At 37.7% G+C, this 24,479-nt stretch overlaps 1 protein-coding gene and 1 long non-coding RNA gene across 3 annotated transcripts in view; one reads left to right on the forward strand and one right to left on the reverse strand.

Moving 5' to 3' along the window:
* The window catches only part of LOC142144776 (uncharacterized), a 357,429-nt gene that overhangs the window by 208,959 nt on the left and 123,991 nt on the right, over window positions 1-24,479 (forward strand). The window lies entirely within an intron of this gene.
* MACROD2 (mono-ADP ribosylhydrolase 2) overlaps window positions 1-24,479 on the reverse strand; it is a 1,475,276-nt gene that overhangs the window by 55,242 nt on the left and 1,395,555 nt on the right. Inside the window, exons 11-13 of one of the 2 annotated variants that reach the window (XM_075203945.1) lie at window positions 19,854-19,901; window positions 19,148-19,180; window positions 16,123-16,161 (exon numbers count right to left, since the gene is read on the reverse strand). In XM_075203945.1, the coding sequence (XP_075060046.1) occupies window positions 16,123-16,161; window positions 19,148-19,180; window positions 19,854-19,901 (120 nt within the window). Of the gene's footprint in view, window positions 1-16,122; window positions 16,162-19,147; window positions 19,184-19,853; window positions 19,902-24,479 lie in introns of both variants that reach the window. The other variant, XM_075203944.1, reaches the window with a different exon arrangement.

The following is a 24,479-nucleotide window of genomic DNA, read 5'->3' on the forward strand; positions in this document are numbered from 1 at the left end:
TATCAAAACAAATGTTTAAAACATTTTCTTATGACCTGGTTGGGTGTAAGTACGCCTGACATAAACGTGGCACATATACGATGATGCAGAGCTGGAGGCATCTTGAGATGCCCCCGACTCAGCATATGGGCGTAAATAGTCTATTTTTACATTTTAGATTTTTTTTTCTGGAAACATATGCGTTCAACTGAATAGGGTGCAAGAAACCAAGTTAAGCAGTTCCTGGTACCCTTTCTGGGTCATCCTGCTGTCATTTATTTATCATGCTATTAGCAAATGGAGTATAGAAATGTCTTATTAAAGTATAAAAGCCTCTTGTGCTTTAATTTAGGTGTCAAATAAAGAAGATTTAATTACAGAAACTTATCACTTCCTGTAATCAAGAATATGAGTTTATGAAAACCAAGAGATACTGGGAGACATGTATGAAAACAGACAAGGCCACAACAACCGGGGCCCCTCAACACCCGAACCCCACATACTGCTACTTGTGTTGATTTGGGACCCACCTCCAATTTAAGGCATCTGAGATGAGGAAGAACCTTAATGACATCACAAGAGATTTGGAGCCTCAGAAGGCTGGTTATTAAATTCTGCTCAGAAGAGAAGGGAATTGCAGTGCACCCTTCCGCTAGAGCTGGAAGTAAAGAGTGTGCAGAGGAGGTAGAAGAGGTGACTAGTGTTACGGCAACCCGTGCGGGCTAAACTTATAGAACTAGTAGCAGAGGTCTTCACCTATAGCAGCCGCCTTTCCTGTAGAGACTGGTTATGCTCACAGGTACTCAGATGCCCTGAGGACTTAAACTCAAGGTAGTATTAGTTTATACTCACACGGCTGTGCACAGGTACAGGAGGTAGCCAAGAAGGGGAGGCAGGTGAGAGATCTGTGGACTGGATGGAGCACCAGAAGAGATGTTAGGTACCAGCAGGGTCACCGGAAAGGTTCAGAATCCAGGGATAGGCAATAAGTCGGGGTCACAGGCAAGGTTCAGATTTCAGGAACAGGCAATAAGTCGGGGTCACATGCAAGGTTCAGAATCCGGGTACAGGCAATAAGTCGGGGTCACAGGCAAGGTTCAGATTTCAGGAACAGGCAATAAGTCGGGGTCACAGGCAAGGTTCAGAATCCAGGGACAGGCAATGGTCATACACAGGCAATCAATCTAGGGTTAAACACCACACAATAGCACAGGAGTAGGCAGCAGTATCAGGGCATTGCCCTGCAACAACACACAGGGCACAGTTAATAACATTAGAGCCCTAATTAGCCCAGCTGTACTGAGTGGCTGGGGCGCAATAGCAGTGGTTTTGGCGTCCGGCCGTTACCCTGGAAGCGGTCAGGGCCGTGAAACCGAATGTGACATCCTGGTCGTCATAGCGACGGCCGGGACGCAGGGAACCAGGGGCAGTGAGTCACGGCGGTGCCCCCGGCCGCCGCGGCTCATGACAACTAGTAAGCTAAGTGAAGCTTTGGGAGGAAACCTAGAAATCTTGCTATGGGGCTCTCCCAAAGTTCTAGCTACATCCCTGAATACAAATAACTGTGAAGAAAAAGTAGCCTATGAAAAAATCAATCAAGTGAGGCTGCCCTAGAAAAGTAACAGCTACGATCTCAGTAACAGCAACTCCACACATTTATGAAAAACTGTTTCACAGGTAAATATCCATCACTGTATTTTAAAACTGTGGTTACTAGACCACACGTGCAAGGGAGGAGACCTGAACTAGGAGTCAAAGTAAACCCACATTGCAGTGTATAACCTGTAGAAAGACCATATATGCAGTTTGCTCACTCTTCACATGATCTTAATTGTTCTAATTTAGTAGTAAGCTATTATTTACATGATAGATATATATATATATATATATATATATATATATATATATATATATAAAATTAACCATGAGCTGAAATAAGGATCCGTTATTCCTATTTACCTATACAGTTAGGTGTTCGTGGGGAAGGGGGGGATTGTATTATGATGTTGGGAAGGTGTAGTTAGAGGCTACACAGAAAAAGTAGCCTAGTGGTGGTAACAAATGAAATCTGGGCCATTTCTTTTATTTGCACATGCTCATCTATTTTCACCAACATTTCTGCTGTTGCTTTGCTGCAGTTAATGTTGTTGTTCACAAATGTCTAATGAATTAATTATTCCTGAAAGCTTAACAGGGCTTTTTAACGATGTGACTGACACTATCAAAATAAACTAACAAGTGGCCATGGCTATGTACACAGCAAATCGAGCAGCAGCATTTGTGAATATGTCTTTTCAAAGACTCTTTTTAAGAATAATTTAAACAGTGATAATTTATGACATTCTGAGAAAAGCTGGTAGAAGGATGTATGACTATATATAAACTGTCGCCGGATTGGCCAGGAAATTAACTCTGGTAGCACCTTTCAGTGTGTTTGGGTGACAATTCATTGCCTCTGGCTAACAAACTTAAACTTTTAAACATAAAATGCTTTAACTGGCAGCATAAAGAATCAGAAAATAACAAGTTCCTAGCCCCTATTCACTTCCCTCTTCTCAGTTCCTCTGGGTTCTTTATATTGTAAGCTTATTTGAGCAGAGCCATCTTTACCGTCTGTTTCATGCAATTTGTTTATATTATGATCCTCTCACTGTATTGCACTGTGCCACAGATTTATAAATAAAGGATAATAATATTATCTACCTGTTAACACCGTGATTAATGCAGCTGTGCGCTTGTTACTAGTCTGAAATATATCAATAAAATTACAGTATACATTGTTCTAATTGCTGATTGCTCTTAAGAAATGCTTCAGAAATAAACAAATAGGGTCAATAAAAAAAATATATGTTCTTTACCATGTAGAGACAAATGAATGGAAAGAACATGAATGGTAATCGTGGGCCTGATTCATTAAGGATCTTAAATGAAGAGGTATCTTATTTCAGTCTCCTGGACAAAACCATGTTACAATGCAAGGGGTGCAAACTAGTTTTCTGTTTTGCACATAAGTTAAATACTGACTGTTTTTTCATGTAGCACACAAATATCAACTTTAAATTTAAGTGTACAAATAAGCTATCAAGTATTTGTGTGCTACATGAAAAAACAGTCAGTATTTAACTTATGTGCAAAACAGAAAACTAGTTTACACCCCTTGCATTGTAACATGGTTTTGTCCAGGAGACTGAAATAAGATACCTCTTCATTTAAGATCCGTAATGAATCAGGCCCCATGTCAGGAATACAATGTTATTTTTTGATAATTTTTCAGACAATAAGAGCACTTTTGTGAATTCAGGTAGAAGTACTTCCCTGCAAGACGAAAAGCATCAGATTGTTTATAAGGTACTGTCCTGTTCTATACAACTGGGTGTGTGACTGTATTTCAGAGACAACGGTCCCACCTTCCTATAACATTACTTTTATGCCATACTTCTCATTGTACATGCTTCCTTAAGCCATGGAGTGGGTACTGTGCTTTGAGAGTGCTATTGTTGATTAATGTTACAATTTCGGCAGAGTCGAAAAACAGTATTTGTGCACTAGCTCAATATGTCTACAGATCAAGTATAACATATACTTTACAATTTTCTATGCAATTACCTTTTCCTGGAGCTTTAGTCTGTGGAGGATAAATTAAATAGCAGTCTGTCCACAGGACCCATTGATAAATGTCACAAAGGTCCATTTATCAGCTGAACTAAAGCTCGTAGGGGAATTTTCAAAACCTTCAATGTTTTTCTTTTGAGCACTGTTAAATGTCCTGCAGTTAAATCATTAAATTAATTTTAATCAAAATGATTAACAGATTTTGCAGTGTGTTTAGATGGATTCAATTTCATACTACTGTATCCTCCAAATTAACAGTCAGACCCAAGCAATGGTGTGAAATTGGTAGCAGTAATAACTAACCAACAAAAAGGATGTCCAGAAAGGTGGACTTATCCTTTAGGGTTTGTACACATGGGCCCTAAGTCTCCGCACTTTGATCAGCTGACCAATCTGTCATGTGGCTTGTTTTCTAAATAAGCCTCACTGCCGTTGTGATTTCCTCTCTAACAGTAATAGCAAAAGTTTTTGCTTTGCCCCATACAAGAAAGGGGTTACTGCCGGCAAAGACTTCCCCATGCCTGTGCATAGGGAAGCCTATTTAACCAGTACTGTGGCGGCAATTGTACCACCAGGATGGCAAAAAAAATCCTACTTAGAACCAGTATCGGGGCTGCTAATGACTACTATGGCCCTTGCTAACATAGTGATGAAGAATCACAGTTAAACAACATACTGGAGCAAACAGTGAACATCATCTGAGGACAACCAGCATTGTCTGAGGACTACCAGTAATATCTGAGGGCAACCAGCATTGTCTGAGGACAACCAGCAACGTGTGAGGACAACCAGCAGCATCTGAGGACAACCAGCACTGTCCGAGGACAACCAGCAATGTCTGAGGACAACCAGCAACATCTAAGCACAACCAGCAACGTCTGGGGACAACCAGCAACGTCTGAGGACAACCAGCAACGTCTGAGGACAACCAGCAACGTCTAAACACAACCAGCAACGTCTAAGCACAACCAGCAACGTCTGAGGACAATCAGCAACGTCTGAGGACAACCAGCAACAATTTTCATCTGCCAAATCCAGAAACTTCACTTCTCATTGCCCTGGAGAAGGTAACTTGCTGATTTATCGCTCTATTTCCATTGTTTATTTGTATTAGTCCCTTACCTCTTATTTTCAAAGCTATATCAAATCCCACAATATTTAACAAATGTGCTCTATTGAATGCACACTCTGTACAAAAGTAACCTCCATCCATGACCTCTCCCCCTCAAACAACCTCAGCCATTTGGCAATAACAATCACAGTCAGACACTGCCTCACCTGCAGCATTTTCACATGGTGGTCTCCACTTCACCGACACACTCAGGCCTAGAAGCAGGCTTGTTATTGGACTCCTGTCCACACGCTGCACATTCACAGTACTAATAGATGCTGCATCACTTTCAATTCCATCTTTTGAGGTACATCTGGATTTTCAACTCATTCTGTCTGCTTGTTGCTGTCTTTGCTATCGTCCCCCTAGACCACACCAATAATTGTTTGAACAAACCTCTGATTGGCTACCTAACTTCTTATACTCTGACATCCCCAATATTGTCCTGTGTGCTTTCAACATTCTAATAGATTATTCACATTTTCTTTGAGCCTCCAAACTACTGGCTCTAACTTCTTCCCTCAACCTCACCCAGTGGTCTGACTCTTCTACTCATCCACTATTTTCTACTCTCATGTGGGCAACAAACTCAGCCGTGGCAGAGTAAAGAAATGCTCTGCCGTTCAAAGCTTTAAAAAACTTTAATAAAATTAAGAACGACATTGGTGTCACTTCAAAATGAATCTTTCAAAATTGACATCTTTATTTCTGTCGACAAGACAACAGGGTCATTCCATGTCAGTTCAACCAGGGTTGTCCACCACCCATCTCAGATTTCTACGAATTTTTTTCAGTTAAGAGAGCATGTCAAAACAACTATTTCTGCCAAATATCTCGACTGTCTGACAAATAGTTGATTATATATTGATTTTTCAATTTATTAAATAATTTACTAATCGCGGCTTCTTTATCCAGTTTATTTGAAGTATTATAGGTGTTTATTAAGGAATCGACACAAAATTTGGACCCCTAAGGTAACTCTTCCTCCCAAATCCAAAAATCCAAACCAAATTACTGTATCTGCCTCATGATTTGCGTTACGGCAAAAACGCACAGTTTTCAAATATCATTAAAAATGCTAGATTCAATTGACATTAGGGATCCCATTTTTTGGGGGGTGTTTAATAAAGGTATAAATTACTATCACAAAAAAAAACAGCCAGGTACTCTGTTTCATAGTGGAGAAAAAAAATAATGAAGATGATGCTCGATTACTGCTGTACAGCATACATAATTTACACATTGTTAAAAACCATACTAAAAAAGTGAACTAAACTGAGGCAATGGGATAAAACTCCCATACAAGGAAATGAAACAAACAGAAAGTGATGGGAAGGGGATTCCCTTTAGAGAGACCAAAACTGAAACTTTCCGGAGAAAGTGAGCGGGAGACACAGAAAGAGTCAATCATGGCAGCTGCTCATTTGGTAGTCTTTTACATACAGACTGCCATATTACTATTTACTCAAAAACCATTGAAATACATAGCTGGGACCACTCTACAGATGAAGAAAAAGAACTCTTGATTCTAAGAACTGAAGTTTCAAATGCAGTAACCAATGATCCTGAAACCTCAGTCTGCTAACATCATGAAAAGCTTCTGCTGCTAAGATATGAAGAATTTCAGAAAACATGCTGTAATACTTTCTTGTCTAGCAAAAAAGGAGCCAGAAAAAGCTTAAAAGTTATGTCACTGAAGTGGACCAAAGAACAGGGTAACTGTCAGCTTATTGTATATTTTAGGCAAGATGATTGTGACACTTCAAACTGTGTGAGCCTGTGCGTTATTAGCGACACCCATGACCATGTAGCTATAACTGTACATGCCTTCATTACGGTAGCTATGAAACACTTAGCGATATTATTGTCAAAATTGGAGTATGTGAATTTAGTGATGGGGCTAGTGCACAATACAAGAACTGACAACATTTTTTAATTTATGCTTCAATAAGGATGACTTCAACATTGAAGCAGAATTACATTTTTTGCCACATCTAATTGTAAGAGTCCATGTGATGGCATTGGAGGGACAGTTAAACATCTAGCCACACGCACCAGTCTGCAAGCAGCGGAAACCCATCACATCTTGACGCCTTTGGTTCCTGGGCAAATGAAAATGTACATGTCATAAAGTTTTTTTACGTGTCACAAAACTAAATATAAGACTGTGAAACCAAGCTGCATAGATGTCTAGAGACAGCAAACACTGTGGCAGGAACAGTTTCTCATTACAGATTTCGGTCTATTAGTAATGATGAGCCACACATATATCGATTGTCATCAGACGACATAAAGACAGGAGGAACCAAAGTTAGTGTCACTATGACCACAGTCACAAAAAATGTGGACAAAAGTGATCTGCAAACTGGAACATACATAGAAGCAGTGTATGATAACATCTGGTACATTGGGTATATCATTCAATGTAATGAGGAGGAACAAGGGACCTGATTCATTAAGGATCTTAACTTCTTATTTCAGTCTCCTGGACAAAACCATGTTACAATGCAAGGGGTGTAAAAATTAGTATTCTGTTTTGCACATAAGTTAAATACTGACTGTTTTTTCATGTAGCACACAAATATCAACTTTAAATTTCAGTGTACAAATAAGCTATCAAGTATTTGTGTGCTACATGAAAAAACAGTCAGTATTTAACTTATGTGCAAAACAGAATACTAATTTGCACCCCTTGAATTGTAACATGGTTTTGTCCAGGAGACTGAAATAAGAAGTTTCTCAAGTTAAGATCCTTAATGAATCAGGGCCAAGATGTGCTGATACACTTAATGAAACCAATCAACAAATGTGCTGTCCTGGCCTTCAAGAGATAAGTGTTTTGTTCCTTTTATTCACGTCCTCTGTGTAACGGAAGTACCTACTATCCAAGGAAGTACTGGAAGGCAGTATACACTTTCTGCTGACAATTTAAGGAAAATTACAGACCGTTAAAAGTTCCAAACAAGGGAAAAATAATGAGATTGTTGACTCAACTTCAGTTAAGGGCTTAAGTTATGTTAAAGGTTTTAAATTTCATGATTTCTTGTGTTAATTATGTTTGCGGTACAACAGTAATCGAACATCAGCATCAACTTCATTATTTTTTTCTCCACTATGAAACAGAGTACCCTGCTGATTTTTTTTTTGTGGTAGTAATAAATACCTTTTTTAAACACCCCCCAAAAAATGGGATCCCTAATGTCAAATGTAAAGTGGTCTCAGCTATGTCCAATGATTTTTGAGTAAATAGTAATATGGCTGTCTGTATGTAAAAGACTACCAAATGAGCAGCTGCCATGATTGACTCTTTCTGTGTCTCCCTCTCTCTGGAAAGTTTCAGTTTTGGTCTCTCTAAAGGGAATTCCCTTCCCATCAGTTTCTGTTTGTTTCATTTCCTTGTATGGGAGTTTTATCCCATTGCCTCAGTTTAGTTCACTTTTTTGGTATGGTTTTTAACAATGTGTAAATTATGTTTGCTGTACAGCAGTAATTGAGCATCAAATATTATTATTTGTTTTCTCCACTATGAAACAGAGTACCTGGCTGATTTTTTTTGTGGTAGTAATTTATACCTTTTTTAAACACCCCCCAAAAAATGGGATCCCTAATGTCAATTGAATCTAGCATTTTTAATGATATTCAAAAACTGTGCGTTTTTGCCATAACGCAAAACATGAGGCAGATAAAGTAATTTGGTTTGGATTTTTGGATTCGGGAGGAAGAGTTACCTTAGGGGTCCAAATTTTGTGTCGATTCCTTAATAAACACCTGTAATACTTCAAATAAACTGGATAAAGAAGCCGCGATTAGTAAATTATTTAATAAATTGAAAAATCAATATATAATCAACTAATTGTCAGACAGTCGAGATCCTCTCTTAACTAAAAAAATTTCAAAAAAATCTGATACGGGTGGTGGACAAATCATGTTTTTTTGGGTGATCTGATGTGGAATGACCCAACAGTCAAACTTGCTGCATTGCAGTAAACAGAATTTCTGGGGCTTCAAACAATCCTATTAATTACCTGCATTTTTCTGCCCCTAAAACTGCTGTAAACGTTTGCCTCATTGTAGGCAGTTACCTGAGTAGGGCTGGACTTTGGGAAGGGTTCAGAGGGTATTTCTTCTGGTCCCCACATCTAAGTGGACATGGATCAGGATTTTTTCGGTTTCCAATGTAAGCTCTATATTGTTACAGCTATAGTTAATAACTCAATATCCTTTTAGACAATTGTTTTATGTTTCTGTTAATTAAAAATGTGAGATTTTTAAAATTAAATACAAGGTTTTTTTTGTAATCAAGTTAATGGTTGGTATTACAACTTTTTGTGGTCTCATACTCTGGTGGTGAGTAGAGATTATACATTATCGGAATTTTCTGTAGTTCTGCATTTGTTTCTGGAAAATACCATGTGCATGGATTAGGGTTCCTGCCCAGATTGAGCTCTGACCACACAAGTACATTTAGATGACAAAGATATACATCTAGCATGTAATCTGAAAAGAAAACAGCGATCACTTTGAGATATCTGCAATAAATCTGCTGATGCTGTAATCAACAAATTGGCAGCGTTTACACATGTCTGTGGTTTAAAGAAAGAGTGCTTAGTTGACGCTTTGTTTGCTTTATTGGGAGTTTTCAAATCAATATTCATAAATTATTTAGTTGGATTAATATTAGCTACTTTGAATTTTCATCTGTAAAAGCTTGTGGCTACGTGAGCTAAGTTTTACACAGAGTCTGTAATGACAGAAAATATACCTTAAAACTAGAGCCAGCAGATTTTGTAGGGCTTTACAACTGGGAACAAACACAGTAATAAAATAATACTGGGTAATACAGACAGAGGTAAGAAGACCCAATCTCAAGCTTACAATCTATAAGTGGATATAAAAGACTTTCTATCAAAGCTTATCGCAGTGATAAATCTTGTTTAGCCTCAATTTATCAATAACATTTTACCCGGACAGCTGTGTGGAGCTCAGCTCCCCAGCGGCACCAGCTGGCAGCAGTAAGAGGGGTCTTAGCAGGGCCCCTCTACACATCCATGCTTGGACATGGGCTTCCAGATTATTTCGTTTGCAGACCCCCGGCTATAGTCATTCCCCACTATCGCTATTCTTATTAAATAAGCTTCCCCATGAATGCATGGGGAAGCTTCAGGGAAAGCTAGAGACCCCTGTGAGAAGAATCCCTAAATCCTGGGAAAACTCCCATTTTTGCCGGATTTAGGGCTCTTTTCCCTTTGATAAATAGATCCCTATATTTCTTAGCAACATTTGATGAATTCAAATCTCTTATTTAGGGAGGCATCATAAAGTGGTGAAGAAAAATTTGCACAAAATAGTCCCACTCTGATGTCCCAGATTCTGGCCGTAAAGCCAACCAACCATGACCCAGCTTATTGTAAATAAACCTCATCCACTGTGTGTAGGTGATAACTACACTCTATAATTTCCATTGATATCGGTTTCCAATGATCACTTTTCTACTCTGCACAATAATTCTCAACACAATTGCCATTTGCAATTCAATTTTATCCACTCTAAAGGTATTTAGCGTGTGTATTTTAAAGAAATTTATAACATGCCGAATATTTTTATATATAGTAATAGAGATGCGCCAACTAAATCCCAAAAAACACATTTAAACAAGACAAAAAAGTTTAAATCTTGAAGGTAACTAGTTTATTAAAAATCATTTCATCTTCCACATTTCATCTTCCATAGTTATCATGTATTGCAGCTGCATTTTATATGAGATCACTAATTGATAACTCATATGTGCATATATGTTGCTACCATTTTATTTGAAGTGATTCTAAATGTTTTTTTAATAAATTACTTAACTTTGAGATTGAATCCATTTCATCTTGTTTAAATGTGTTTTTTTGGGATGTAGTTGGCACCTCTATATTACTATCTTTAACTTATTCAGTTGTTAGGGATTGACATTCATCCATATACCAGCCATATGTATATATAATTATATCTATATATCCTTATTATTCTGCCCTTTGGTCTGAAGACTTTACAAACTAATGTTGGTGTGACTGGATCACTTACAAGTAACTTATGGTATAAATTTATTTACAGGAAATAGCACAGGGCGCTTATTTATATAATTGCCAATGCACTTTTTTTTTTATATTGTGTATATTTTGATATAGGAAATCTTTATTTTTGAGACCATGGGAGAAAATTATTTTTTTCTGTTTTAATCTTGCTAGAGGAAATGCATTATTTCTGATGTATATATCTGATGCAATAAGCCTTTGTTTAGAAAGTCTTTTGTATATTTTGGTGTAAGGAAATGCCCTGTTTGGGGTTTGCAACTTTTCTTGGCGAATTCTTTTCTTTGGAGGAAATTTGTATTCTGCAACTGTTGGAAGAAAGAACCCATGCTAATCTCATGTTGATTAGACCTTTTGATGTGAGTGTCCAATACCCCTTAAGAGAATGTAAGGGGTAATTAGACTTGCTGTCAGATGTCCACTGTAAGATGCAGGAAATCACAGCAAGGTTTTAGGATATCACAGATAAGCGTAAATATTGTTAGCTTTGCATTGCATGTAAATCCATGTTTGGATAAACCATTTGCATCCTGATTCTAAAAATAGCCTGTGAGGCTGTATCTAAAACTGAATAAAAAGAGAGCCCTTGTAAACCGAAATGTATCATTCTGATGTTCCATCTGATCTGACCACTGATACCTTTAATCAGTGGAACTGCCCTTGTCAGGATACTTGAGCGAAATAAACATCACTCTTTGCTTCAAGACCCTGCTTGACAACTTCATCAATATTGCTGTAATCCTGTGACCTACAGATTAGACCCGAAATCAAATCCGTCCTCCGACTGTTTCTGAGGTTTAGACCCAGCTCTCCAGTACCACCGCTCTGCTGCTACCCAGTGTTGGCCAGTGTGTTAGACCAGGAGGGATCCATCCACAGCACCCTGATCCATAGTAAGCGGTCAGGGGTACCAGCCTAAGTGTACCAGCACGGGAGTACACTAGCAGTGACAGTTACCCAGAAGAAACGTAGTTCTGGATGTCATAAAGGAGTCCAGTGGTGGCAGCAGGCTCCTCTTACTGCGGCAGGAGGGGCGTATTCGGAATAATGAAAGGGGACGGTGGCAAAGTAAGCCCAGCCGGTTCCCAGCAATAACAGACAGGGTGGCATAGGCGGTTCATACGGTCACAGTTGGTCTTTACATTTTATGATATTTGCTTTGATTTAATTTATATCTAAAGTAACTTTTCATTATTTTTTGGGATACAATAAATAGAGTTATTATATATAATACTTGCAAAACTGAAATCTCTGGGTAGGTTTTCAATTCATTGAGGGGTTATAAACACTAAACCTTTAGATATTAACTGAAAAATAAGTTCATTTTCACTAACATCTGTACTTGCATATTTTGATATATTTCTGCCACCATATACCCAGCGCTGTTAGTGATTTTTTTTAAAAAAAAAAAATTCAGCATAACTCACTGCAGAAGACGGCCTCTTCTCCTTATATATTTGGGAAATTATTTGGGATATTGTTTTTTTTTCCTTTCGGTGTTACTATCCATTTCAGAGCTGTATTGCACAGTATTTTGATTAAATGCTGCCTACACAATATTTGTAGTTGGCTTTGCTTTTATCTCTTATTTTTACAAGAACACAGCCTTTGTTATTTATACAAGTCAGAATCTTTGCAAAACATGTTATATGCATTTCAAAAGAGTACATACAGTACCAGCAATGCACACATCTCCTCATTATTGATTTACAGCTGTGTATGCTTATTAGACGATCATAGTTCATAAATGCACTGCTCGCACAGAGAGTTCATTTAATGGTTAAGAAGTTTCTATAGCCATAATCAGGATGTCTATTTCTTGGGGTGAATATGAGAGATGAAAGATACTGGATGTGTTTTTTCAAAACTAATTGTGTGAAAGTGTGATGATGCATGGCGTTTAGAAAATGTGATCACAACGTGTTACTGAGTCTGTATTAGTCTCATTTGCATAACTGATTAACAGTCCATTTTTAGTCAGAGATGTTCATTTGAATATCAAAGAGCAGTCACAAAGCACACATCTATGCAAGATATGGTAATAGTTCAATACTGCCATAAAACTTGACTAATACAATCAACTCTGAAAAATAACAATTTTGTCAATATCACCCCCCTTATAAAAAAGTACCATGGAAACAGCCAAATTACTACTGAACTTCATCATTAACCCTGTGCCTTTCACAAACAAAAAAGTACCAAATTACAATGGAAATTTAGGACATTTTACTAGAAATTAAATCAGAATGTTTTCCCCATTTCCCTTCACAGCAATGCAGACTGGAGAGCTGTATCTGAGTAGAAATATACAGGTGTGCTATGGTCCCTCTGTCACACAAGATGGCAGCCATATTGTGGACTTAACCAATATTCAGTAGAAAACTATTTATTCATTCACTATTTATTCATTCACTGGGAACCAGCGACATCCCCAAGACATTTTACAACCAGTAAACATAAGGCACTAGTTCCTAGTGCTTTTAAAGGCTGCATACAATAATTGGTGGTTCGAACCACAATATAGCTGCCACCACTCTGTGCAAGTGACAGCTGTTTTTAGAAAGCAAGTAAACAAACAACTTGACATAAATCAAAGCCCGAAGGTTGAAGCTTTAAATAACTGAGGTCTAAATTTCCGTATCTAATGTAGCTTTCTGCACAGAAACACAGCAGCATGACCAACGCTGTCAAAGAGAATTTGAAGGGAGCGTTTCAGTCATAGGGTTCAAATTATGGGATGGATCTTTAATTGTTATAGATGGTAGAAAAAGTACTCCAGAGACACCATTCTGCTGAGGTAGAGCATTTAGGCATATTTCATGAGATACTGAATGCTGTTATGTTTTGTTCACTGAATTAGATTATAACATATTTTTATGCATTTTAAATACATGTTCTTAATATTAACTTATAAGGGCCAGAGAATAATAATATTTTGTAAAAATTACACGTAGGAATTACACGCAGAAAAGAATATTCATGAGAGTCTACTTGGTACTTTGTTCCTCAGTCATATAATATTTTATTCTGAGTGAATAGTCAATATAATTTACATTGGTTCAGTCCACAAAATGTCCACCTTCTGTGTGTAGACGACAGGTCTGTTAACGAAGAGGCCATTCTGTGCAAAGGACAAGGACGAGACTGATCTTACAGCTTAATAAATAGTTTTTTGATGACTTAAAGACATCAGTGTATTATATGATGGAATGGTCTTTCTTTATAAGAACACAATATGTCAGGCCGCAACTTTGTCCTCTCAGTAATCCAACTCAGCAGGTGGTACAGCAGTAACATAATTATACAATATACATCTTTTACCTATATAGAACAGTTAGAGAATCCAAAGCACAACGTTACAGTACTGAATTTGGCCTAGGTTGCCTTCCGCAGCTAGACATGTATATGAAATGTTTTCCTACAGAGACATTTATCTGGTTCAATGTTTCTCGCTCACTATTTGATGGCAGAATTAATCTGGGCTCCATGAATAAATGTATAACATGTCCTTCATTTGAATGCATTAATTGAATTAATTAAGGTTAATGAAGTAGAAAAAAAAACACACCAGACAAATAACTACTGGTGAAATTAGTCTATACAAAAATACATAATTACTTAGATTATAATCTAATAACTATTAGACTAATAATTATTAGACGACGGTCTAATGCTCATCTTAAATCTTTAATCTGTGCTATATATATATATATATATTTTTTACACATATATATATATACATACACACACATAACCATGACAAATCCCTCCATAGACCCTACCCTAACTCTCTGCACTATGCCTATTTTATATAGTGAATCCTCAGCTCCTCATACTGGTTTCTTGACACCATGACTTGGTAATGTATGCACATCCTGGGATTATCTGTATATTGGAAGGAAATCTGCACGAACCTGTCTTATTTTCATATTTAAAATGACTAATTAATGAATTCAGGAAATACAACCAATTTTGTGAAAAACATCAGACTTACAGGTGTAAATTTCAGTGATTTTATAGAACTGTCCCAATTCCCCATGTTGACAATAACATCTACATAGTATTACTACTCTGGAAACTGTCAGTCCAAAATTTCCCACAATGCCCCCTTATTTCCTGCATGGACATTATATGTGCCTAAGGCAGCCACAACTAGATGGGATGCAAGCTTAGTGCCTCTGCATTATACTTTGCATATGAGCTGCAGTATTTGGACAGTTACTGTGCTTCATTCCCTTTCTCCTGCTGTTCTTCAATTTATTGACTTCTGCCCTAGTTTTGGCTGCTGTTCGTGTCAGCCTTTAACCCTGTCCCGCTAGTTATTCTTGCACCTAGCCTGCATTTCACTTTGCCAGTTTGCTTGTCTTTGCCCCATCACCCTAACTCCATCATATGCAGCAAGACCTGGGGCCATACGAGTACTGGAGGAATCCTCCCAAAGCAAAAGTCAGCTAGTATAGGCCTTAAATACGCTGGTCATTAATTCCTAGCTCTCCATTAACAATTTTCTGTGTCAGCCATATTTCCTCCAGTAAAAGAAACCTCCGGTTTTCCCTACTGCCGTCAGTATGTTTCTGTTGTCAGTTCCTATATTTCTGCCAGTTTCTTGCTGCCTCTCTGGTTCAGACCTCTGGCTTTGTCTGAATACCCTATTTGGTTCTGATTCATGGCTTTGATTACCCCTTCTGGTGCACGGATCTCTGGCTGGTCTGAGCCTCCCCACGGTTTAACCCTTTACATACTCTGTCTGTCATGTCTTTCCTTCCTTTTGTCCCTGCAGACCACTCTGCCACTTACCTTTACCGCCTTGAATCTCCCATTATACCCTCTGTCCATTCCCTATGTGTTTCTATTACTGGATTCCAAGCCCTCTTCTAACATGGAACAGTGTATAGTGACAGGGTATTGGACTGAAGCAAAGTATATAATCACACAAAGTATAAAAGCAAATCACAAGTTTGATCATCAAAGCATATGTAACATTCAGATTGGAGAGACAGGACAAGTAGGCTTCATAGTTGAGAGCAATGGCGAATGTTCCATTGGTGCAGAAGGTGGCCCATGGAGATAATGGGGCCCGCTGCACCAGGAAACTAGCAAACTGTGGGCCCCACTTCCCTCCTCTCCACACCGGGGCCCACGGCTCGCTAGTTACGCCTCTGATTGAGAGGGTTCATAATATTAACAATATTTAATTATATAATGCCAGCATACTCAGTAGCACTTTACAATTGGAAACAGCAAAAATAAAAAGTTGTTGCTCATTACATTTATCAGTCACTTGTACTATAACCCAGAAAACTTTTAAAACACATCTTGGAATATCAAATACAATCTCTTACTGACCTGAATCTGAGTCAGGATCTTTCATCTCTTGTGTGCATTCTGTTAAAAACACATAAAAGTGTTAGCAATGCGTCAACAGATCTGCTATTGCCTTCATTTATTTATCTGAACTTCAAATATCTGCTCATTTTGTTATTTAATGACAGTTTAAAAAATGTATTTGTCATTGCAGTGATTGTCATTGCATTAACTGTGTCCAATAAGAGTTTAGAAACAAATGAACAAATAATGTGCATTATCATATTTTCCAAAACATTTTTACATAAAGCTCTATATCCCAATTCCCGACTGACACCCAGGTGACAAAAAGGAGATTTTCCTAGGAAAGTCCAATATCTTCCCACTAAAAGCCCTTAACTTAAAATTCTAATTTGTCTATATTCCTGATGCACCTATATTAGTATGTAATACTGATATGCCTAGAGGCCTATAGACATCACTTTCTGAACCAATGTGCCATTCCCTCAGTATCACCATGGCTGCAGGACTGCAGGTATGTCATAAGAGACAGATACGCAGTAAATTAGACCAAGTAAGTAATGTACCAGCTGTCAGAGAAATTCCTTTTTATACTGTTTTAATTATGTATTACAACACAATGTACTTTGGTATTAAAACTGATATTAGTTGCATACAACAGTGACAAGGACAGGGTGAAATTCACTTCCAGATACTTTGCTAAATGTATTTATACTACATGCCAATAGATTCATGGCTATGTAAAATAAGGGATAGGTTTTCATCAGTAATGGCAGCTGTTCAATGTTGGACTAAATATTATTTTATCAATGCCAATGACATTAAATTAAAGTGAAGGCAGCCAATCTAGTATTGTTTTTTAAAATATTTTTTAAGGAAAAATCTATTGGGCACAGATGTTTTTTTGATGAAACTAATAGTTTAATATGTTGTATGGGGCACTTGTCACCAAGATGCGTGGTTTATCATTATCGTGATGGGAAAAATTAGATATACTGGAAGGAAGCGTGCCAATGTGGCTGAGCGTGTCTAAAATGGATTTGTATTGAAAGAGAGATTTAGAGAAAGACATTATGACATTGCCTAAGCTGATGATGAATGTTCTGAGGATTGATGGATGAAAATACATTACAGTTTTTGATTTTAGACAAGATAATAAGAAAATCAAACAGATTCTCCAGGAGAAGTGGCATATTCTAAAATGTGACCATAAACTGGCAGCTGCCTAAGCTGAACATCCCAAAGTTATATTTTGGAAAGTCTCTAGTCTTAAAGACAAACTTATTACGTGCCCAGATAGAAACGACTTCATTACAGATGGGAAAATGCTAAAGATAAACACCCCTACAAAAATATTTTGGGGATACAGATTTCTAAAATTGCTAAACTGCCTTTGGTACAGTATATGTTTCTGTTAGAGTCCTATAAGGGAGAATGTATGTAAAAGTACACATTGTGATGAAATTTTCAGCATATGCAGTTTAACACAGTAACAAAACAATTAAGTAAACCACAGTAGAAGTAATTTAAGATGAGCAACTGTAACTGATTTTCACCAAAGCAGGTTTGCACAGCAAGACGGCAAGATTTGTGTTGGAGTAGCACAGTGGCTAAGTGGTTAGCACTTCTGCCTCACAGCGCTGGGGTCATGAATTCAATTCCTGACCGTGCCCTTATCTGTGTGGAGTTAGTATGTTCTCCCTGTGTTTGCGTGGGCTTCCTCCGGGTGCTCCGGTTTCCTCCCACACTCCAAAAACATACTAGTAGGTTAATTGGCTGCTATCAAAATTGACCTCTGTCTCTCTCTCTGTGTGTGTGTGTGTGTGTGTGTGTGTGTGTGTGTGTGTGTGTGTGTGTGTGTGTGTGTGTGTGTATGTGTGTGTGTGTGTGTGTGTGTGTGTATTTAGGGAATTTAGACTGTAAGCTCCAATGGAGCAGGGACTGATGTGAGTGAGTTCCCTGTACAGCTCTGCGGAATCAGTGGCGCTATATAAATAAATGGTGATGATGATGATGATGAGTAGAATATTGCACAGAGCAGTTGGGTGGTGTGGGTTGTTCCTTGTACAAAGTAGATACTGATGCACCTTGGTGTGCGGAGCAGTGTGAAAACAACATTTCATTTTATGAAGCAAGAATATTGAACTTAAACCAAGGACTGTGTGGGGGGGGCATCCCCCGATAGGTGGAGAAACACATGATAATTTTTACTCTAAATAAGCACTTGAATTTTGCAACAGATCACTCTCATAATTAATCGAGCCATAAGTGAGGCTAAACTGAGCAGTAAATACAGAGTAAATTCCCCCAACGCACTGCAGTAAAGATGCAGAAACCTCAGATACACACATTTGCAAATGTATAATAAGCCACCCGCCCTGTCAAGGTGCTTCTGCTAATTACACATTTGCAAATGTGTGTAACTGAGATTTCAGCATTTTACGTACAAGTAGAATATCAGCTCTTTTACTGGTTCACAGCAGTGGGATGTGGGACTTTACTCTGTATATGTGCCTGTCTAGATAACTCACTCTTTCAAGAACCTGCTGTGAACCTAAAAATTGGTTGAGCAACTTCCATTTCTGTATTGTTGTTTGAGAGACATGTTTAGTATCAGTAGCTGATGGGGAGTGCTAGTGCTCTACTGCCATATGGAGGTTCCTGGGGTACCTCTTGGTAAGTTAGCTCTCAATTTAAAAACACATGAATGTATGACCCAATATAGGGACTTTCATTGTTTAGAGTTAGGACCACCCTACTAGCAGAAGTGACTTGATGGTGTGGGTAGCTTATCATACATTTGCAAATGTGTGTAACTGAGATTTCTGGATTTTACATACAAGTAGAATAGCTGCCCTTGGGAGCAGATGGTCTCTTTGGCAGTCACATAACTTGTACCTATGGTAATTGCACAAGAGAGAACAAAATATATTTAAAATTAAATGTCAGCACACACACAATACAAATATAGTTTACTTACATGTAATAATATTTTTATAAACAGCTTCTAACCAGAGAACCCATCTCAGTACACACTTTTACTGACCTGAGCTGAGCTCTTTTATATCTTCTGTATCTTCTGCTAAAAACACACAAATGGGTTAGTAATGAATGTCATCTACTACCAAAAAGCTCAAATACACAATATTACAGTGGCTTTGTTATTAGCATTTTCCAAGTTTTGAATATCTACTGTGCAGTCAAAATGTAAAGAAAAAATCTGATTGGCATGTACAGTATATTGATATAACAAAACATCCAATACGATACCAAAAATATATTAATAATATCTATATTACACTAGAGATGAACAAAGATTTTGTGTGATCTAAATTTCACAGTGGACTAGCCAGTTTGCAGGGGTGCAAAGTTGTTGCAATATAATCTTTCAGGTTAATTTTTGGTTTGTCAATCTGCGCTGTATTTGTAGATTCTACGCATTTCGTGGAATTTATAGTTATAAATAGAGCTGGGATGTTGACGACAGTTCAAGTAAAGAGAAAGTGGTGGGTGGAATTAGACGAGGAACTTTTAAGGTGAAATCCTGCATGTCGAGTCTATATATGACACATAAGCACATGCCATTACAGCACTACATACATTACTATAAGGAAGCATCACAACTGTGACTATAATAGCACAGGCACCAGGTCATTCTCTCCTCAAAGGAAAGACAGACCTTACAGTGGTCAGATTTCTTATACACGGCGTATACTACAAAAGAACCCAACTGGATGCAAACTCTTTCTCACCTGGATCTTGAACAGGTTCGTTGATGTCTTCTACGGCTGCTGTTAGAACTACATAAACAATAAAAGTTAGAAGTAGCATTTAATATAAAATGCTAAATGATTAATACAAGACAGGAATGTACATGGTGTGCATCTAAGAACATCTAAGAGCAGTCCAAGCTAATAACTGAATAACATGCATTTAAATTGTCTGTCTGGTTAATACACATCTATTTGTTTGGTGGTTTCAAGTGAAGACACCAAAAGAAAAAAAAAATGCATATTTTATATAATACACATCGGGAAAGTATTTAATTGAATGACAAGGATAACACATGTTACTGAATATAGAAATCACACAATTTCTCCACACTCTCATAAGGTTAACCACAATTGAGTCTAAATCAAGCAGTAGTTTAGGAGAAAACCCAAGAATCAAATGCACTGTTAACAAAAGAGAGGTTGTAAGGTAGTGGGGCGGGGGGGGGGCACTTCTGCACAGAGCACTTCTTCAGGTGAGAGAGCAGGCGTGTACTTTAATGTGCGCTAGATGGACCATCCTGGTACACTAGGGATGGAGCTTCATGAATTTGTGAACGTGGCCCAACATGTCTCACGTTGTCCAATTACTCCCCCCGTCGAGAGACAGGAGAGTAAGTTGGACTTTATTTTCCAGAATTGCAGATGTTTGGCAAACAAAGGGAAAGGAGTGATGATTTCAAACCTGTTCAGCAAAATATTCGCCTCTTTCAACATTTTCCTGTGGAATTTTTCACATTGTGCTGCTGGAATTTGACCAGTGTTCATTTCCCAACCACACTGCACCGCAGAATAAAGTGACCATCATTATCCCAGTTCTATTCATAGACTATATATTTAACAGGATGCAAATTTACAAATACAGGGGCAGATTTATCAAAGGACGAAAAGCCTTATTGCCATGAGCTAATTGTTTGCTTACACTATATATCAAAGATAACACCATCATCGCCGGTGAGAACTCATTTAATGGCTTTCACAGGCAAAGGTTTTCTCATGCCCTTGTAAGGAGAAGAATATTTAACATAAACATTGCGGTGGTATTTATACCACAATACCCGTTATTTTATTGCCATCTCAGAATGGCGACCACAGATTAAGGGGTCTATTTATTAAGGTGTGATGAGCCAAAAATCTGGAGAAAAAAAGCTGTTCCCAGAGAACGTCCATCACAGCTGTTCTTTTGATTGATCAAGGGGTTAAAGCAGCAGAAGGCTGCTACCAGCAAAGGTGTTTTTAGCTAGTTTAGGAGAAGGGTTTTGCCAGGGCTCATGAGCCCTGCTATGGTAAATACCAGTGGCAGTACATTTTCTATCATTAGCCACTAGGCTTTATTTAAATAAAGGTATAGAGGTTTTTAAATTGTTTTTAATTTATTTCAATAATACAATAATAATTTTATTAAACTTATTTATTTTTAATTAAGTTTAACTGAAAGTCCAAAGCTCATCTGCAAAGACTGGCCCTGCCATACGGTAAGTTAAGCGAAGTGGAAATGAAAAAAATCAGTCTTATTGTGGCGATCGGGGTCCTGATGATAAATAGACCCCACAAATTTGCACCTCTGTGAAACATCCTGTTTTTCGTGAAACTTGATTTGCACAAAATGTTGCAGTGATCTGTAATGTTGACCAATTATACAAGAACCACTTTCTGTATGAAATAAATGTATAAATGACAAGCTCTGATGACACAACTAGTCCATTATAATCCTATTTAGCACAGACTCCTATTGAGCAAGAATGTGGCTGTTTCATTCGTTCTTGGGGCTTATAATGACGATGAAGCTCATTGCTAACATTGAAGCAGATCCAAGACTCCTGATGGATACAGCTCACAAACATTCTAAATACACATTTGTAAAAAAAATAAATAAAGCATATCTATCTTACAGTGATCATGCTATGCCCACATTATGTGGATTGTTTTTATTTAATATATAGTGTCTGAGCTCTACAAATGTCCAGGAAAGGGAAATTTATAGACTTGTAAATGTCACAATTTGTTGATGTAAGTGTATTTCTCGGCGGCTCAGATGTCGCTTTGCCAGCGCTACCGTAGTTTTCTCATGCTGGGTGCAGCTGGGCTACACAGCACTTTTCACCACAATAAAACAGCCCCTACTAGGAGGGAGTAAGGAGGGAAGATGGGGCAGAACTATAATCTTTTTATGGCCCTGAAAAAGATTTGCTAAAAGGCAATGAATGGACAATTAGCCACTGGCAGCCCTGTAGTGGCAACACCTGGTTATACTAACACACAGGTCCTAGGACCCTGTAATACATTTTCCAATTACCAATTACATGTGTTTTTTACAGTTTAGTTTTATTATAGCAAGAAACAGCTGCATGCTTTAACTATAAAAGTAACAACCACATATAAAACAAAACATAGACAAGATTTGCCTATTATTTATTTTCCACAAATTTGAGATATCCATAAGACGTGGGGGAGAGGGGGGTTTACATGCCAAAAGGAACATACTGGCAAGTAGTGAAATGACATAAATTTTCTTTCCTTCTAAGTTCTGCTGTTAATTCATATTTCTCCCTTCTGCACTTTCCAGATTGAAACGATTTATCAAGCGGTTGCTGCACATAAAACAGCCGGGAGGGTGAGAGGGGGGGCTAGTCTGACAAGCATCAGAGGGAGTTCTCTATGCATAAGACAATCATACTTCTGTTATCTGCACCCTCGTGATTGAAATGATCATCACAATATGTGCTCCAACCAGTACAGAGCTTTCTGCTAGACTCATAATCCTGGGTTCAGCCATGCAACATGCTGCTTCAGTAATCATTCAGCCATCCTTTGTGCCTTGATTCAGAACACTCACATAGATCTATTAAACGGAGCTCATGGAATGGTTTGAATGGGACAAAAAGGAAATTCATTCTCAGAAATCTGCAAAGAGGCTGATATAATATTAAACATATGTTTCTACATACCACAGAGATTTTCCCTGCTCTCAACTTGTATATCTCTTTATCCCTTCAAGACTATCCTCCCTCCCCTGCAGTTTATTTCTTGAAATAAAATACATTGATTTTTAAAGGGAAACATGATGCGTGTACTATGAATGTTAGCATTAGATAGTCACTGTGCAACATACTAACAGGCAGACGGATGGCCTGTGTTCCAATGAACCACAAACCACAAGCAGGTAAATGCCCCTGAAATCCAGCAGGGGGAGCAGAAGCATTTTCGGAAAAAAAAAACCCAGTGCATTTCTAAACCTACATCCAGGCTGTGTCTAGGTTATTATTTGTTTTATGCATTTTAGAAATTACACTTTTTTTTCTTTTTTTTTTTTAACAATGTAGGGTAAATAGAATGAACAAATAGATACTAGTTTTTATTAGGCATTTATTAGTAATTTGCACATTAAACATACTTCAGATTACTCTGTTCTACAATAAAAAATAACATTCAATTTGCCATGTTTGAAAGTGTTTCATTTGTAGAGAGAAGCTGCTAAATTAATAGGATTATGAAAAGTTTAATGAATGTAAGACATCAGGGGTAAACTACTTCCAACAGATTTGAAGTTTATTATAACTATTCGGAATGCAGATGAACTATGAAGACAAAACAGAGGATTAAACAAAGACTTTGTTCTATCTAATTAAGTAGACCTTTAAATACTGTAATTATGAACTGCAATGCTCGGGAATATAATTGTGTTCTCTTGGTTTAAAGTAAATGGTTGACAAATGGTTAATTAAGAAAACACAGATTTTGGATCACTTGGGTATGTTTTTTTATTTTATTTGTTTTTAATTTTCTTATGTGATCAGATTAATAACTTCATCCGCTTTCATTTTTAGTGAACTATAAAAAAAAACCTTTATTTTATAGATCTTTTAAATTTATATTTTATATTTCCCATGATTCTGCTCATGCACAATATAAGAGTCATTTACAGCTGTTTCTGCTCAGACTCCGTTGCCAGCATTACCCGTATAGACCACTGTAATCCACCCACCGTCCAAATCAGGGGCTTCTACAAAGCCAAAATTATCAGCAAGACACACAGTTAGACACGGTTATGATACGGACGCACAAAATCGTCTGCACTGTGTTAGTACGTCATAGCGCAGTTCTGTTACCAACATTAACTCAACTATTTTTCCCAATTAAAAGCAATAATAAATACAAATAAAATGCAATAGCGCACTCTGGACAGGAAAAATTATAACAGAGCCTCCAAGCCTGTTTATTTAAATAAAAATGTGTTACAAAAAGTACACTCATAAGAGTGCTTGTACAACTAGCACATCAAATAGGGAAGTGTGATTCTAAGAACTCATTCACCACTATCCATATCCAGCAAAGTTTACAGGGGTATTCTCTGCTTTCTTGATGGAAAATTACTTGAATTCTCTGCCACCTTTACCAAAGGTTGGGGCCTGTCCCAATATTTATATAAAGACACACTTTGCACCTACAAAGTTGCACTACCGTGGGAAAGTGCATTTCTAGGTTCACTTTGGCAACGTAATAGTCATACTCTCATGAAACATCCGGCAGGCAACCAAATTTTGGAGAGTTCTCTTGGACTCCTGGGAGTGAAGACCACCATCCTAGATCCCTCTTCTTCTTGTAAAG

Source organism: Mixophyes fleayi, chromosome 3, assembly GCF_038048845.1.
Source record: "Mixophyes fleayi isolate aMixFle1 chromosome 3, aMixFle1.hap1, whole genome shotgun sequence".
Taxonomy (NCBI): domain Eukaryota; kingdom Metazoa; phylum Chordata; class Amphibia; order Anura; family Limnodynastidae; genus Mixophyes; species Mixophyes fleayi.